General features: G+C 34.8%; 1 protein-coding gene across 2 annotated transcripts in view; it reads right to left on the reverse strand.

Moving 5' to 3' along the window:
* Positions 1–19,079, reverse strand: part of DNAJC1 (DnaJ heat shock protein family (Hsp40) member C1) — a 102,663-nt gene that overhangs the window by 41,525 nt on the left and 42,059 nt on the right. For both annotated transcript variants that reach the window (XM_050325669.1, XM_050325678.1), the window contains exons 4-7: positions 17,060–17,225; positions 16,062–16,159; positions 14,909–15,002; positions 5,165–5,255 (exon numbers count right to left, since the gene is read on the reverse strand). In XM_050325669.1, the coding sequence (XP_050181626.1) occupies positions 5,165–5,255; positions 14,909–15,002; positions 16,062–16,159; positions 17,060–17,225 (449 nt within the window). The remainder of the gene's footprint in view (positions 1–5,164; positions 5,256–14,908; positions 15,003–16,061; positions 16,160–17,059; positions 17,226–19,079) is intronic.

Genomic DNA, 19,079 nt, shown 5'->3' on the forward strand with positions numbered 1-19,079 from the left:
GCCTCATATCTCATGCATTGATAAGCAAGAAATATGAACCACACACAGACGTAGACAGCAAACATCATTTTGGCAAATCAGTAAGATACTGCACTGAGATCTCTTTTTCAACAGTGCTCACTTAGCTAGTGAGTACAACTATGTGAGTGAGGTAACGGTGAAAGACAACCAAAGCTTTTAGAACATTAAAATTTGTTTTAAACATGACAGAGAAACATTCACTTGCATGTACAGCAACAGTCAGACAGAACACAACCCAGAAGTCTGGAAAAAATTTTTACTAAGGTTTTGACAGTGTTGAAGAAATGGAGCAAACCATGTTCAATATCAATGTAAATATGGGGTAAACACAGATATATTCAAAAAAGTACACATTTCTGTACTCATAATAAAGTCAATGGGATTATATGAATGTGTCGTGAGTTAGAGACAGAAATACACCTCTGCTGTATTGGGACCTACAGGCTAGTTTATTTTTCGAGCAAACTGACTAAAGCCATGCTCAGGGTTGAATGCATCCTCAGCTACAAAAAACTTCTCACAGGCTGCAGATTTTGATGCCTTTCATCTTTTTCTCTGATATCCATCCTTCCCAAAACTTCTAATTCCCCCCCAAATAAGAAAGGGTTAGAAACAAGGCTACAATATTTAAAAGGTGATTTGCCTTCCAACAAACATATAATGAAATGTGCATTCCCCTCATACACTGCATGTTAGTAGAATATTTTCCATAAAATCTGAAGCAAGTTTTGCAGGCAGAGGTATCGTACAAGCCTAGTTGAAACAACTGGGAAAAGCACATGAGCTTGCAAGTTCAAAATTCTTTCAGCGGGCCTGCCAAAACAATTAGTGAAATGGATGATACATAGTTTGCCATAATCAGGCTTCAGAGGTAACAATTAAGTGATCAGAACATTCACACCCTCATCGACCAAAAAAGCATGCATTGCATGAATTAATTTTCTCTGAACCTTCCTGTCAGCAAATCATTACTGAGCAGACATGTCAACACTGCATTTTGGCAGAGATTAATACTAAACACAATTATCCAAGATATTTGTCAATTATTTGGAAGTAAAAGGAAAGTCACCTTCAATATAGTGCCAGATTCCATCAGTTTGGTCAAAATGGTTTACAGTGAAGAGGAAAGCACAGGAAGAAGTAGGAACATGGACCAACTGGTAGTCTGGGACCAATCAAAAGGATTTTTGAAAAATATACAGTTAAGGACCTTTTGCCTTATCTGCACTTATGAGGGACTGCGTGCAAGGAACCTCTGATGTAAGGGCTCACAGTTATGGTGGACAAGCAACCTGAAATGAGCTATCAGAGCAATAGGAACTCAGCTAATCTGTGATTCTGTAAACAGAACAATAATCACAGAAGAAACACAATTTTATAATAAGAAGATGTCAAACTTTAGAAGACACTGGAAAACTAGGTAAGTACAGAAGATCCACAAAAATTAAGGGCTAAAGAAATGCTATATATTAAGAAAACCTGCAGGTAAATAAAACTTTTTTTAGGCACAGACAAATGCTAATAATGAACAACTGAAAGCTACAGCTAGAGAAATCCATACTGAAATTAAGATATAACTATATAATAGTAAAATTAATTGTTTCAGCAAACTATGAAGAACAGAAGGCATTTCGAGGTCTTCTGATCAATATAATTTCTTGTATGACAAGATGCACAAATCTAAAGTGCATCACTGGTACAAGTCAAACAAGACAAGTTAGGAGAGTCAGTATTTTTCACTGACTTTAGACAATATGGGTCTAAAATAAACACATTATACTGAATGATCTAATGATGTCTCCTATCCTAGTTTTCATGAAGCAATATAAAAAGCTACCCAAGCAGCACATCTGGAAAGGGAGAATAACCAAGCCTAACCAAAAGTGATCAAATGTATAAAAGGTTTCACTACAGCTCTGGATGTTTGGTGGCAGGCACCTGGGTAAGAGCGCTTTGCTCTAAGGCCCTGTGAAGAGACACATCATAACCACATCCAACTACATCACACCACATCATAAAAGCCCAACACAGAAAAGTAGCCCTAGTCATGCAGCCATAGGACTTGTAAGATTGTACTTCAAAGCTTGAATGATGGGAACAATAAGGAAAAAGCTCCAAAAAATTACCAACTATTCAACGTGGTTTATAACTAGAAACAAAACAGTTACTTGCCACAGATTATTCCAGATGCCTTATACATCACGGCAAGAACTCTGGACTTACAATGCAAATACATTTGGTAACTGGGATGCCAGTGAAGAGTTCACCTGCAATATCCAGCAGGCACCATTTCTCTAAAAAAGCATATTGTAAAAATAAATGTAAGTCTTCATATTGAAGGACAGAGAAAAGAAACTAAGAAGAATGGAAAGCAAGAGAACTGCCAAGGCTAAGTATAAAGAAAGAAAAATAGATGCTTTTCCCCCCGAATGGATGTGGTTGAAAGAAGTATCCATGCAAAAAGAGCTTGAGAGCTGCAAGAATTTGTCCTGATAACTACTCAAACCTTGCAATTTAAATTTAAAAACTGTCAGAGTCATCTGTCCTGACACTGTATCTTTAAGTCATCTTAGTTTAATGACTGTTCGGTTCAGCTAATACATACTCTATTTTACATCCTGTGACTATGAAGGACATATTGTTAAAGAATCATTCCCTGATGAAGGGATCACACACACGTGACACTACAGAAGAGGAAGAAGTTGAAAGAAAGTTTATTAATTAAAGTACTTTCATTTAAAAATAAATTTTGTGTTCTGGTATCTAAATGTGAAAAATGCATCAGAAAATGTAAGGCAAAACATCTCTATTTTTGTCCCTAAAACACACAGTTATCTGTAATTCCACACAAAACTGTATTTCCTACAAACATAAGGTTATATTTTTGTAAGGTAAGGTTGCTATATTTTATTAAGGTAGTAATGACCATTTTGAATGGATTGAGAAGTGATAAGCAGCACTGCAAAAGTGCTATAAAAATAAATCAAAACTGTGCATAATATTGACTTATCAAGAAATTATTTTTTCACACTCCTTACCAAATATAGCACTTTAGTGACATCTTAATACTGTCCTCTTGTTCCTATTGTGCAAATTATATTTTCCTCCTCCAGTACCATTGCCTGATTTTACTTCAATCCACCCACAGAATACTGCACACTTTGAGCAGGAAAGCAGATATGGGGGCAAACCAGCAATTAGGCCATGAAAAAACAAGCACTGTAAAACAGCTATTGCTAATCAGCATGAGATACATTTACTCAATTAGATAGATGGAACTGTTATTATGAACTCGCATCCCAGGGATGGTCTCTAAAATTAAGAAGAATGGGGGCAAACAAAATGCACATTTGGTGATTTACAACCTTTCTTTGCTAATTGGGAAGTGACAATGCAGAGCAACATAATGAAACAAGCAAATTTAGCAGGTGTTTTGCACACAAGCTTCAGGAAAAAATGATATAATTTTTTTTGCCTACAGTAACATGGATGCATCTCTTGTTCCTCTCTTGGGAGTCTTGTTTATTTTTTAAAAAGGTAACTGACAGCTCACTCTGCTGCCCAGCTCTCGCACTGCTACGGCTGACTAAATAATCCCCGTGCCAAATTTCAAACTCTGCTAATTACAGGTGGTGACTCTCGATCCTTCTTGTTGTTCCCTGCCAGCAAGCCTACCAAGGGAGGGCAGGATGCCAGCCAGTGACACAGGAGAGGACTGGACCCCTCTCTCACGAGTGACACCGGGTCACCCGGCAGACATGGGGGTCATGCCGTGTGGCACCCAGCAGTGTGACAGGGGACAGGGGTGCTTCTCTCAGAGGTCGGGGGTAACCCAGAGGGGGAAGTACACCAACCTCGCACCTCTCACCTGTGGGCACTGCTACCGAGGTAACAAAAAAAAAAGTAACCTTTCAGTGATGCAGCAGTCCGCACACTACAATTTAATGACTTTATACTTTCATTTGCTTCTGCTTTCAAAAAGTAGTCCTTTTAAAACATTAGTTCACAGATTTCAATGAGGAATGCATGCCAGCTATTATGAACAATGGCAATACACTGCTATCTGACAATTTAACAGGTTTTTAATAACCCAAGTCAAGACCCTTTTCAAGGGCCAATTTTGTGGTAGGTATCTCAAACATAATGGCAGGCCTCCCTAACAAGCATTAAATGCACTATTTTGCTAGATTTGGCCTGGGTCCACAATGCTCACTGAGGTGTTGAATGTTATCCATTTTCCCCAAAATGGATTCAGCTACAGAGAAGTTGGGAATTACCACTGAAACTGGATCTCTTTGCTGATTTCACAAAATTAAGTTATTTTGTAAATATAAATAACGCAGCTGTATTTTAAGTGCATAACAGCCTAGGCATACTCCAAGCTAGTAAATTATCACAGGGCACTCAATGCACTTGTCAGAATAAAGGAACTTAAAAGCATGCACTTAAGTACAGTAAATAAAGCAAGCATGCACATACAAACAGACAAAAAAACTTTTTAAATTGTCTTCAGAAGAGGGTAGGTTTAGTCATTGTCAAAAGCAATGAACTGCAAGAAGAAAAGGAAAAGTCACCTATAATTATTCTGAATACTTTATTAAGGGAAATGTTAATGGCTTTCTCTGGTCTTTTATAAGAGTGTAAAGACTTGAAAGCATTTATTCCAACAATAGCATGAATCCATCTCTGAAGTATGCATTCATGCATTTGGAAATTCACATTACGTTTACTTCCTATCACAAAAATCAACTCAATACGCACAAAAGAATCATTACACACATTATTTAAAAAATATTTACAGACAAAGAGAATACAAAAACTCAAAATGTCACTTCAGAAAACGTTTACTTCAAGATCTATAATTTTGAGATATCCTGCTCCTGTAAAGCAACATTTCTAGCAAAGTATGTTCTTTTTGCTACGATATATCTACCACCTGAGTTTTATGCTTCTATAGGAACAAACCAGAAGCCTACTGCAAAATTAGCCACAAAATTAAAAGCTTATTTAAATTTAACAGCAGTACAGGAATATTTAAAGCATGTAGTTTAGGAGATTATAAAAATGTTTGTTCATATACATCCAGCTGCAGAAGGCATATCATATTACATCTTTGTTTATTAAGACAGTGGTAAAAACTCACTCTGAAGTGTTTCAAGTTCAGCCTTAGCCAGGGCATCTTCTTTCGCCTTCATTTTTGTTTCTTTATATTCTACATATAATTGTCTGGCATCCTTTAAGAAAACGTTGCAATGGCATTAGCATCCTTATACAAACAAGTTATTGCAATGGCTCTGTTTTAAGTTCTCAATTAACCTTGAAAAAAAATTTTAAGATATATTTGTTTCCTTGAGTTACATCAATTTTCAGCCTAGAAAGTATTTGCTCAGAATGCAGAATTCGTGTAATAAAGGTTCAAAAGTAATAGTGTTGATATTACAGACCATGATGCTCATTGACAACCTGAAAAGCAAAATGGTTAGAGAAACTACCTACAGCTTTGGAAGAGACCATTTACCCCACCCTCGCCTTTGCTCACATCAGCAATCTGGAAGTTCAACAGAGAAAGAAAAGGTTTTAATTAAAGTAGTGTGTGCAGGAACAAACAAAAACAACTCCTAGGCAGCAGTCACCTTAGTGTGAACTCATTAAGGTAACACTCACTGCATGTTCCAGTTTGTTCCCCTTTCTTTTTTAAACCAACTTCTAAATTGCTATTAAAGTGTTGAAAATAATAGATATTGGTTTTTTTTCTCCAAGGATTAGATTCTAATTTGAAATCTATATAGCAAATGTATATATGAAAGAGTCACAGTCTTGTCACAAATACTACAATAAGGTACACATTTCCAAAATCTGATGAATTAATAATTATAAATTTGCATTGAAAGCTTCCCAAATTGAACAACCAGATTGCTGAAGTAAGAAGTATGGAGAGTTTTCTTACTCTCACTTACCAGTTTAAGAGATTTCTATACTCATTCAAAACCAAGGAATTTATGATAGAAATGCTGAAATACACAAGTTGTTACTTATCTTTTACAAGCATGCAGAATATCTACCGTATTATGTAAACATTAATTACAGAATTAGATAAACTTAATTTTAGTTCTTTATAGCCAAAAATAATTTCCTGTTATTACACTAACAGTACCATATTATACATTAAAGGGTGATTTAAATTTTAATGTATAATGTATTATAAAAAAACATTTGCTACTCTTTTACAATGTCAACTAAAATTCCATAGATTTGAACACAACCTGGTATCATTAACATGAAATAAGACATCTTAACAAATCTTGAAAAGAAAAAACTGAGGTAAGCAGTCATTGCTGGCTCTAATGGTAGAAATCACTCAAAACCATTTCTTCCTACAATGATACTGTGACACAACAGTTGTTCCTCGTGTTATGCTGGCATCTACCTCTGCAAAGATACTTGAGGGAGGTGGGAAAACACAGGACAGGAACCACGGCCCAGCTCTGAGCAGAACCTTGTAATGTTTTGGAGACATCTCATCAATACAAGTCAGCAGCTTTGAAGAACAACTCTAACAAATCGCCACAAAAGATCAGTGAGGTTCCACCTCCTTCCAAAATTCCTCTTCTTACTCACTATTTGTCTTTAACACAGAAGTAATTTTAAAGAGTTTACATAACTTTTTGCTGCTGGAACATAACAGAAGAGAGTATCTCACATGCTTACAGTTTGGAGTTTGGGGAAGAAGGTTTTTTTTGTGGTTTTAGTAAAATTGTGGCTAAAAAAAATGTGTAAGTACAGGAAGACTAGTATTAACATTTGAGGAAGCATATTCAGTTTCTATGTTAGAACACTGAATTACAGAATTAGGATCAACATTGATTCTCTTTTTTATATATATTTTATATATTATTATATTTATATTGTATTTTATATTTATTATTGGTTCTCTTTTATATATATATATTTACCTGAAATATGAATTCCCTACCACATATGGAAACTTTCCTTATACTCTGCAGATCTGGACTATTTGCTTCATTAAGAAACAGGAACAGCCATAAATGCAATGGGTTACTCTGCTGTAAGTTTGAGACATTTGGGTTGCGTGGCATACACAAGACTCAGATATACTGATCTCCAAAAAACGCTTTTGTTTAAGGCTATGATTTCAAAATGGCTACAATTAACTGGCATTTAAATTTAACCCATTTGACACTGAAAGCCAATATTTGATGCTAAATTCTGGAGTAAAATCCATTATTGCTTGTGGGATCTCCAGACAGCAGGCACTAGGGGGTAACTGTCAATCTCTCCAGCCCGTCAATCACAGAACAATTGGAAATGTGGCTCAGATGAAAATGAGACACAATAGCTGAACAACAAAGAAAACTAGTCAGAAGCACATAAATGAAATTTGGTAGTATTGTTGCTTTATAGATATAAAATGGATTAGCGCTACAAATGGAGTAATATGCAGGTAATAAAGGCAACATCAGTCTTTTATCTTATTGATAAGTTTACTATGGCTGGTACCATAATAACAAAAAAAAGGGGAGACTGCACATTTTGAAGCACAGACAAATGTACACATATAAAGAAATGCAAGGAAAAAAAACCAACTAAAAGCTGTATTCAAAATGGATTTTGAAGATTTGAAAATCAAATCCTTCCCACAAAAGTATAAGAAATGGCTCTACAGGTTGTAAAGAGAAATTAAAAGGCATACCTGAGTAAAGATTTTAGCCACAGACACAAATTTTATGGGTATTAGATATTATAGGTCAAAATGAAAAAACACTAGAAAACCATTTAAAATAGGAAGTTCTTTGAAGAAAACTTCTGCCTTAACATAAATAAGCCCATTTCAATTTACTCCTCATTAGCTTTCAATCAGTCTAAACAAGAATATTCATTTTCAAGCATATTCAGTTTTGATAGCATAAGTATTTAAAAATAGATCTATGTTCAGATTTTTTACTTTCCAGAGTGATAAATTTAAGCAGTCATTTTGTCTCAATGCAAACGTTTCAGGGCCCTAAAGGGCCCTGGCAACATCAATACAGTCTTTTCCAATCTAATGCTCCTCTCCCAAGAATCAGCTCAAAATATTTGCAACATCAAAATTTTACACCTGATGTACACTTCACCTTCAAGAGGTAATAAACATAAGAAAAGCAACATTTTTGTGCTTCTGGGGATGGAAAGATACAGAGAAAAGAGACACACAAGTACAAAGTTTTGCAACTGTTCTAACTAAAAGCTCCACCTCACTTAATCAGAAATATTTTTTTTCTCATTTGCAGGAGTTTAAGAAGTTTTCAGAAAGAATATCAATACAAATATATTACCTCTTCTCACCATCAAAGCAGTAACATGTAATTAGTTAAGCAAAAATAATAAAGAAGAGAGTTGATATATGCCAGTTTCTTATACTACGATTTCAAACACAGACTTTTCAAAAAGGAATAGAATGAAAAAATAATGTATTGGAAATGCAAAGTTCTACTGTTAGTATTTCTAAATTATATTTAAACTGTCATATATAGGAAGTTCTGTGTTTACCCTCATATTTAATGAAAAATTCAAAAAGTGTTGTGGAATAAAAATAAAAACACTTATTATATTTTCAATATTTTAGTCACAAATAAGAAGAATACTGGAAAATTCTTGAAAAATATAGTTTCTCTCTATATCGCTATCATGTCATGTTAATAAATTTGAGATTGCCAAGACAAAACTGAGTTTGAGTTACGCAGAAATACAGAAATATTTGATACTGGATTTCCAGGGGGGGTTTCTCATTTGTTTGGGGCTTTGGGGTTTTGGTGGGGATTTGGGGTGGGTTTTTTGTTTGTTTGTTGCTTTTAAATCACCAGATACAGCATTTATTCAAACTGTGCTAATTCTAGAACCAAAAACTTCAGTTCTGAGTAAGACTCAGGCATTTTGGCCTCTCCTTGACTTTTTGGAAGGGTGATGAGGTTTTCTTTGTTTGCTTTCCTCGAGGTTTTTTGGTTTGGGTTTTTTTTCCTCCAGTTAATCTTGCTGGTTTTCTGGTCTACCTCAGAAACACTGGAGACTAGGAGAAAGAAGGCAAACATTGGAAACAACTTGCTGTATTTGTAGTATGTGCATCTGCATCTCAGTTCCACATTTTGGTCCTCTAGGTAAGGGACTGATACAAACAAAATGCATCCCCTCAGAGTTTACAGTTAACTGAAAACTCTCCCACAAGCATACTTAAAATCACTATATTGAAATAATTTTCTTTGGACTAATTTTTATTAAATCAATTTATAGACTTGAAGATGAATACTTGTATGGAGTTCCTGAACCAGTTTTTTGGGTTTTTTAAGTGTAGTGTCATTGTAAAATTTATATTAAAAAAGGGGAGAAAGGAGTTAAATTAAATTTACTGCAAAATTAAATTTACTGCAACAGCCAACCTTCAATTTGCTAGTTCTATGCAATAAAAATGCAAGCCATTATACCACAGCAAAAATACTCTTTGGATGGGTTTCTAAACTAGTGATTTCAATGTGTTATAGTAAGAAATAATGTTTTAAAAAAAGAGTTGAACATTATGATTCATACTTCTCTTTGGCATTTTTACATCTTTGCCCAAAGGCAATCTAGTAAACAAATAAGAATTACATTATTTTCTCCTGTGTAACCAGAAAATCACGCTTTGACCTTGGAATAATCCCAGGTGTGGCGAGGTTCTTCAGCTGTGCACAGCCCCTGGGCAGCTGCAGCGTGGCTCCCAAGCTTGGCTGCACCAGGTGACCAGCAGCTGGCTGTGGCACTGCAGTACCTGCAGGGAATTCCACATGCCCAGTGGTGAGACAAAGGCAGCCACAAGTGGGAACAGAGGCCAGTGCTGCAAGGCCTCTCTGGGACCCATTTCACACCCCATGAAGCCTCATACCACAGCAGAGCTGCTCCATTAACTGAGAGACAGTGTTGTCTCGGACACAGGAGCTCCTGTCGGATCTACGCTCCTCTGACACGTGTGGTAGGACGTGCAAACAAACAGTCAGTGATCTGAAGAAGCTGCCACAGCAGAGCAGGCAATTAAAAGCAAATTTGTTTACTGTCTTACATTTACTTGAAACTTTCCCTATGCAGCACATTTTGTCTCCAGAGCCTCAAACAATATCCTGTTAGGCACAAATTATTTTTGCTAACTTGCATACACCCAGAATACTTGTTTTACCATCCCCTCTCCTCTGACCTGCTTCTAAGCTTCTAATTGACCTCAGGGTCAAGAGCTTCATCCCTACTTTGGTTCTCCCAACAGCTGTGAAATAGCAAGAAACAGAGCAAATGGGCAATCACTCGTGCCACACATCCTGCAATTGCTCACTCCCCACAAATTACAGCAACATTGGTGCTGTACAGTGAATTGGAATACGTCAAAACCCCGCAAAGCTGGGGAATAAAGATATATTTAACCTTACTGATTTGAATAAAGCCTTTTCTTAAAAAAATCTCTTTTTTAAGGCTTACCTTATTAAATGCAATAAAGTTTGTTTTAATCTCACAAAGTTTTATATAGTCATATGTGAAGACAAAAACAACTCACAAATACAACATTAGCTGACCATAATCAAATCTTGCTTAAAAGCTAACTTGCCAGAGGAGGTGCCCTGCTGGCAAAGCCTCTTGAGTTTAATGACACATTGCCAATCCGTTTAAGGCCAAAGCCAAACCATCTCTAAACAGGTGTTGAATTGTGATCATGGATTAAAAGAAAACCTGAGCAAAAAATGCCAAGAAATTAAACACCTCTGGGTCACTAGTTTGAATCTATTCCAGGCTACTAAATCAGCTACAGTAATTACCATCTGGTAGTCTACATAAAAATAAATTACTGGTCTTTTTGTTTTAATTCACTTTGTGTTACACAAAGGTCTTTATAAACACAAGTTTCAATTGTAATTGAAAGCTTTGTTGATAATCTCACTGGGTTATACCCAGCGCAACTACATATTGAGCTCAAACTGCCTTCTCGTTACTGGCAAGCCACCAGCAGTCCTCCCATCCGCTCACTGCAAGGGTGTGTGCACTACACCTACAGCATTTGGAGACAAAAGAAGGACACTTTCTTTTCTTAAAAAGAATCCATTTCTGTCTGAAACAGAAATGCATTCTGTTTCATTACCCTGAGTACAAGGGCTCATAATTTACTTGGTGTAAAAATAAAGATATTCATTGCTAAACTTCATCACATCAATGCAGAGGAAAAGTAGTTGACAGGAATACTAAGAAACACTCTTCTCTTTTCTGAAGGAAATATTTTGTGAAGAATAATTAACAATATTTTTTAAAAGACCACTTTTCTAAAGTTGTGTGTCTGCACATCCAAAAAAAATCCCTGGTCAGCTGTTTTTGGAATAAACTGCCATTTATTTATGACACTTCTCCCACAAAAGTACATTACACAACTGTCTGTTCCATATTGCATACAGCATTTGAACTGAAATTCTTGCACACTACACGTAGCTAGTTTATTTCTTTCTAAGAAGAAATTTCAGTTCAAATAATAGTTTTAATTGAGTTACTGGAGGGGACTTCCCCCTTCTTTTTCTTTTACATATATTTTTAAATAAAAACTCTTCTTCCAGGTCATTCTCATGAAAGAGTTGACTATAAATGACCTTAGAAACAACTTTCATTCTTTTCTATCTTTTTCTTAACCTACATTATAAGAATTAAACTCAATAATATTCTATGTAATTTATCCTCCACTTAATGCTTCTTTCACAGCACAGATATTTGACTTATGATACATTTTACATATTCTACTCCCTTCGTTTCTTCAAAAAAGCTTAAAGATGTTCTTTTCACCCCTAAATTTAATTAAACTAAATGCGTGGATATAAAAACCTATGTAGTCTCTCTCAAAATACAATTGTCAACAGTTTAAAAAACCACTCATTTTCTTAGTTTCTCTCATCCTCCTCTCACCCATTTTTCTTCCAATTTCTTGACATAAAATGCAGGCTACGATAAAATGGCACAGGCCATCACAAGGGCATGCAAACAAAGCATTTTTCCTCAGTGAAGGCCCACCTTAATTATTTTAAGTGCCTCCTTCTGAAATCTGACATTTTGAAGGAGGAAGAGAAGTAGGAGAAAGACACTCAATTGGACAAATGAGAGCCAGGCATGGGCAGAAGCTCAGCAAGCTGAACCCACAGACAGAGTTGTTCTAAGCAGAATATTCACATTAACTAATGGGGGTAGAGATGGATGCTAGGTAAAAGATATTCAGTATGAGAACAAAAAGTTTAAATAGACCTCTGCCTGTATTTTTTGTTTTGTTGGGATCCTATTTGGTGGTGGTGGTGGTTTGGTTTTGTGTTTGTTTTAGGGTTGTTTTTAATAAAGTCTCCTCTGAGTCAAAACTTGTGTACACAGGTAGGTGGGTTTGTTTCCTTAATTTAAGGAAACAGTTCAGTTGTTTCACTAGCAGGGCTCTGAAAAACTCAGTGGCAGAAGAAATATTCAATTAAAAGTATTGCTAACTCTTACCTTACCCTGTCCCAAACAGGGTTCATTTAAATATGGATGCATTTTCAGAAGTTCATCTACAATTGTATTAGTTGCAGGTGAATGACAGCCAATTTTGAAAACAACTTGCTGGCTCTTAAATGACTGAAAAAATCATCAACATTAAAGCAATAAAAAACCTAAAATTTGTAGCGTCCATCCTGACGTCAACCTCTGCAACACCATGTTAAATAATCTGCATGTGTGACCTGGAAATACAACACTACTCAGGACCTGTAGGATCCTTCTTCTTCTAGAAGAACTGCCCTAGTGATTCTACTTACATTAAAAGCATGAAATACTCTGAAATCTCAATCCTATGTTAGTGTTGAAGAGAAAAGCACTTATATTCAAAATATGATTGTTGTAACAGGGTATAATCTCACAAGTACAGATAACATTTTACTCTATGCTGGTAACTGCAATTAAGGCAGAACTTGCCAAAACCTTAAATATAACTCAAAAAAAGGCCAGACTCTCTGTCCAGGTAGCTACAACCTACCAGGTATCTTTTCAACTGTCATTTCAGAAAACAGCTCCAACATGAGATCACTGCTGCTTTTATGCTCTTCAGAAGAGGTAATAATTCCTTAAGTATTGTTACCTAATAAGCTACAGTAATTTATTTCAGTCACCTGATGTCCTCAATATTCCTAATATTGAAGATTACACATGGTTTATTGTATTTTAACTTACAAAATTAGCAGGTCACATTACACAACAACAAAACAAACCCTGCAGTTAAGCAGTCGAGTCATTCATATACGTGGCAATTTACTCTAGAATTTACTCTTTGCTTCCTCCTTGCATCAAAGCCTTTCTGCTCTGAATTTCTCTACATTATGCTTCCCCCTCCACCAAACCTGTCTGATAGCCTCCAATTTTCCAGAAGTTATTGTACTTTTTTTTTTCCCACTACCATTAATTCAGTGGATCAGGAATCCAAAGAAAGGTTAAGTTCTGCAAAGCACGAAACATCACTTTTGTTGTATTCATCTTTTTTGCCTATTCTGAGCAGACATAGGAGCTGCTTTTTAAACAGCAAATCTGAAACCTATTATAGTGATGTCATAAAAGTGATAAGAAGCCCATAAAAAATCCTAATTTAAAATTATTCATGAATCTTACTATATCCTGTATTTTTTAAATATTTTGCAATCAAGACAAAAGGGAAAGTACTGTAATTATGAATAAAGTTTCAAAAATGCAGCTACAGAGTTTGCTGACTTTAATTATTTTCTATCTTATTCACCTCAGTGAGGGAGGAGCCCCAAAGATTAAGTGGGACACAACAGTTGATTAAGCATAATTATTTTGCTTTAAAACTTGCAAAAAGAAGGTTTCTTTAATAAAATAGCCACAGAGTTCTGACAAAATTTTTAAAAAAGAAAGAAGTATTAACTTTTGCATCTCTTTGTAGGAAAAGGTAAAGGTTACTATAAAAATGGATGCTGAAAGACCAGACTGTATTGCATTTATAACTTTTACAAAGTTTTTGCCAACAAGGTAAGAATTCTGAACTATAGGCTTATTTCCATCTTAAACACAGACAAAAAACGAACACTGATGACATGTATAATACTTATACTTTTAAATTAATACCCAGTATTTCTGTAAACCAAGGCAAATCCACCTTGCATTCCCTGATCCATATTAGCAGGGACAAGGGTACTAAAAACAAAACTGTGCATTCAAGGGAAAATAAAAGAAAGAGCAGGTGATACTAAAAAAGTTATTTTGATAACTGATCTGCCAACACTTGCACTGGTTGAGTACCAGCTACATTTTCCAGTTCACAGTATTAGATTGAAAACCACATCTGTGAGCAAGTCTGCCACAATGATGTTCACAAATTACAACCATACCTTTGTTACTTTATCTTAGTAATTCCAGGTATCAATTTGTATCATTATCCAGTGAATTAAAGAAAGTCAATCAGAAAAACCAATTTCACTGTTACCTCAAATTTAAATGACATATTAAAATTTGCTATGAAATTGCCGATTTGAGATAAAAGTACTTCTGTTAAAATCACTTAAAAGACATTGCTATTCCTAATTAGATGGATAAATATCACTCCTCTCCCATCATTTATTCTTGTAGTTTTGCCTAACAGAAACTGCTTCCCTAGCATGTTAAGATTAATATCCATTTAGAATATATTCATATTCCCATGAATTTGATGTTAAAATTGCCTTCAAACAGTAATTTATATATACACACACACATACAAATGGTATGTGTTTGAAACAAAATATTAATTAAGAACAAGTGCTACACATCTGATTATGCATAATAACACCATCGAGGAAAATAAAGTAATACAATTCAAAATTATTACTATTACCTGGAATAGCTGAGGTAAAGCTTTCACTGTGAGACAGAACCATATTCCCAGCTTGCATGGAAGTAAGTCATGCCACTGTGGTTTGTCCAGTATTCTGCAGTCAAATAAAATTGTAGGTTTTTCATTATTGCCACACAATCTCAGAGCCAGAAATTTCCCATTATCCTTTAAGATGATTAGCATTTGTCAACTCCCATAAAAATCTCTAACTACATAATATAAAAGATACATTTTGAGTAATTCAAAATATGCAACAGTTAACTTCTAATCATTGCTGTATTTTGATCTCCTTAAAGGGCTTTTCTTCAGAAAAATAAATTCATAAGCCCCATAATCAGTTTTTAAGAAAAACCCAAACCAAAAAGAACACTCAAGCCTCAACCAAGTGTTCACAAGTGCTGACAACCAGATATGAAGACTGTAGCATAAACAAAACAATACATAAAAATTAATGTCATTTGCAATTCACTGGAGCATTACTCACTGATGTCACCAGGAAAGACGACAAGCAAAATGGTCTCTGATCTCCATCCCACATTGATCCAGTTCATGCCCCTGCTGTGTGAACTATTTAAACCCTTTATTTCTTTCTATGAATCAATAGAAGAAATGGTGGTATCTTTTGGAGTGTCCTGAAAGTCACTATTTCCCTATGTATTCCTTGGCAAACAATGTGTCAGAAGCCTTTATCAACATGCTTGTTTTTAAGTTCATCAGATAAAAAGCATTTAATCAGACAAGCATTAAAACCTCATAAAAAACTCCTTGCTTAGTATAGTAACAAATTAAGGCTCAAATTAATTGAAATCTGTTACTTGCAATCAAAAGCAAAAACCTTTAAAGACGGAAAAGTCATAAAGTCTTCTAAAATCAACTTATAGAAATAATACCCTTGGATAAGCCAGATACCATTAATTCATCCTTAATATTTCAATTATTGTTGATCTGCCGGATAAACATCACATGTTAATTTACAAGTCAAAACCTGAAAATACATCTACACTTGCACACTTTATATCAGGAATGGCTGTTGCTACAAATACAGCTAGCCTTCTCATAAAATATTTCAATGATGCAAAGAGAAAATGATAGAACTAAACCAGTAACTGACAAAATGTTTAAAATGCAGAAAAACAAGAGAGTTCCTTCCCACCTTTCATTTTTGTCTAGAGCAGCGAGTTTGGCTTCATCTGTACTCCTGATGCCTGTTTTTTTCTTCTTCTCCCTCTTTTTTCTGCTAAGCAGTTCATCCTTGATGTAGAAAGAACTATGGTTACAGGTTATCATTAGCATGTAAACCACAAATGTTACTGGGACTCTTCTGTGAAGGGTAAACAGTAGAGTAGCATTTATGCAAATGCATCTGGAGTCCTACATGATTAAGTAAAATGATCTATCTTAACAATAACTGTTGCCATGGTATCCAGTCTTTAAACACACATGAAGTCCAGTTCTGTCACTCATGTGTATCTCCATAGCAATCAAAGTTTTCTAAGAGGAGAAAGCATTCAACTTGCCTCCTTTCTCATTCATCAACTTCAATAATGCAGTAGAAAATAAAAAAAGTAAATAGATGCTAATGTATGAATATTTTTCAAGTTATGCTAAGTTTTCTTCCTAGTCTACTAAGTGCAATAGACTTTTATATGACAAAAAATAAAACTATCAAAAAATAATGTGGTTTATACTGCTTACCAATTCCCCACTGTTAACAAAAGCCCAAAACAAAAAAGCATTTCGCTAAGAAGAAAGGCAAAGCAAGTATGACTTTTATACTAATAAAACTTGATTATTTTTAAACACCACTTAGGAGAACCATAAACATGACTACAGTAGCATATTATTCCACATCAATAAATGATAGAAGAATTTTAATTTCTCTTCTTCCTTTCAGTTAAAAACCAAAGGACTATCTCTTGCAATTTATTACCAATTCTAGGAAAACTAAGTAGTTTTGTTAAACCTTAATATTTCTGAGATGTTACGTACCTCATTCTGTAATTATCACCATTTCAAAAAAAACCCTTTTAAAATACGAAAAACCACAAATTCAAACCAGGGGAAGAGGTAAAGATCTCTATAATATGCAAACTTCTGCAGGAAATTCAATACTAATAATTGAAGCAAGTTTGATTTATTACCAATACTTACCAGCTGTTTTTCCAGGTAGATTGACCAAACCACAGCATAATGACCCACTGTGAGTATAATGAACAAGAGTAATGCCAGCTCAGCATTGCTCATTTTTCTCACCCGCCTGTAGTAGAACACAGGCTGTCGCCAATCTGGTAGTCCATTGATCAGAATATCATCATACCTACAGTAGCAAACACAACATGCTTTCATGAGAGCTAAAAATAAAATAAGCCAAACCATCCAATTATAAAACAAAAGATAATCCACAGAGCGCTTGAATAATACACACACAAAAGATCATTTAGTAATTTTTTATTATTATTTTTCTTTTTAGAGAGCAATGCCTTGTTTTGTCAGCAGCTAGGATTGCATCTGGAAACAAACAGAAGACAGAACCAAACGCTTGGGAAACGTTCCTAATCTTTCAAGGGAAAAAAAAAAAAAGTAATTCAAATGCTCCTGCAACACTCCCCACACACTCCCCTGCCCCTCGAGCCCATCCAAGTTCATGCACTTCTGAAATAAGAGGCTTCAAAAACGTAGATGTGTTCTACCTGCCCAGTAATCAGTGGGCAGGTCTCCATGACAGAAGTAAATAACCCACTAACTATTATATAAGCAGCAAAGAACAAATGTCTCAAACACTAGAAACCCTTTTATCTTTTAAAAATTAAATGCACAAGTGCTGGTGGGAGGGACGAGGTACCTTTGCTTTTTTTTTTGGTCCTTTAGTAGCACAATATCCATTAGGCACAATATCCATCAGGTAAAGACCTGCCAGACTTAACATTCGTTCAGTGCAAGATATGAGCTTAAGTTAGAGGCTTGATATTGATGTTTGAAAACAAAGTTCATTACTTTTTTAATTTTCTATTTGAAAAGCTGTCTCCAAAATAAATCTATTTTGAAACAGTTTAATTTTACTAAAACTACTAACTGTACAGAAAACATTTTATGACAATTTGTCTGTTTTCCTTCACACGAATGTCTTGAAAAATCATAGTATGTCTGGGTTCTTTTATTTACAGTATATCATAAATTTAAAAATAAACAAACGACAGACATGCAAAACAGATTTTTTGTAATTAACTTTTCAGAGTAAAATTTCAAACAAAAATCTCTACAGTAAACCGAAAAACCTGTATGTTTAAGATACACAACCTGTTAATCTTAAATTGAACACGACTCATTACATATTCTAATCACACCATTTCCAGAATTAAATCTGCACTGAAAGGCCTAATTTGGTGCAACACATTGACCAAAATATTTTAATTAAAAATATTCTGAGTTAGTCGCAGGCCTAATTACAGGAATAGAAATAGGGCCTATATTGTCATGCAGGTCAGTAGAACTCAGTAGTAGGTTTTTCTCAAGTAAATTGACCAATCCAGGAATAATAGCGCAGCTGCTAAACTGCCAGTCTTGACATGTAAATCAATTTAAATGCAACAACTGCACTAGCTACTTTGATAGTTATTAAATTGATACCTTGGAGATGTACTAAAAAAAAAAATTCCACAAGCAAATTCATTTTTTAAGCAGAAAAAGAGACAGGGGTTTTCAATTAAAAAATACAGTTTAATTTAATGCATATCTGGAAAAGCTGAATTCTGATAAAACATTTGTTCAAGTTGTCACTGTTATTTCTATGCAAAAGATTTAACACCTCAGGATTCTTCTGTGTTCTCAATGCTACCAGAAGTAAAATTCATTTAACAAAATTCTATCTTCCATGACAACTACAGGAATACTAAGATAAATAGCTATTATTGTAAAACTTGAACTAGTAAGTTCTTTCCTTTCCCAGTAAGTCAAAACGAATTAGCTACTGATGCTTTAACACAAACTCTGTTCAGAAAAATTGCTTAGGATGTTATTCCAAAAGTAAAACTTCTACTTGATTTTTTTTTTTAAGAAATAAGTAGAAGTTTTAGCATTTAAAAAGTAACAATGCATTTACAAAAGATTTTAGTGATAACAGATTATTTTAGAAACAAAACCATTTTTTAAAAAAATTTACGTTCATAACAAG

Source organism: Myiozetetes cayanensis, unplaced genomic scaffold, assembly GCF_022539395.1.
Source record: "Myiozetetes cayanensis isolate MyiCay16 unplaced genomic scaffold, myiCay2020 scf1, whole genome shotgun sequence".
NCBI classification, from domain to species: domain Eukaryota; kingdom Metazoa; phylum Chordata; class Aves; order Passeriformes; family Tyrannidae; genus Myiozetetes; species Myiozetetes cayanensis.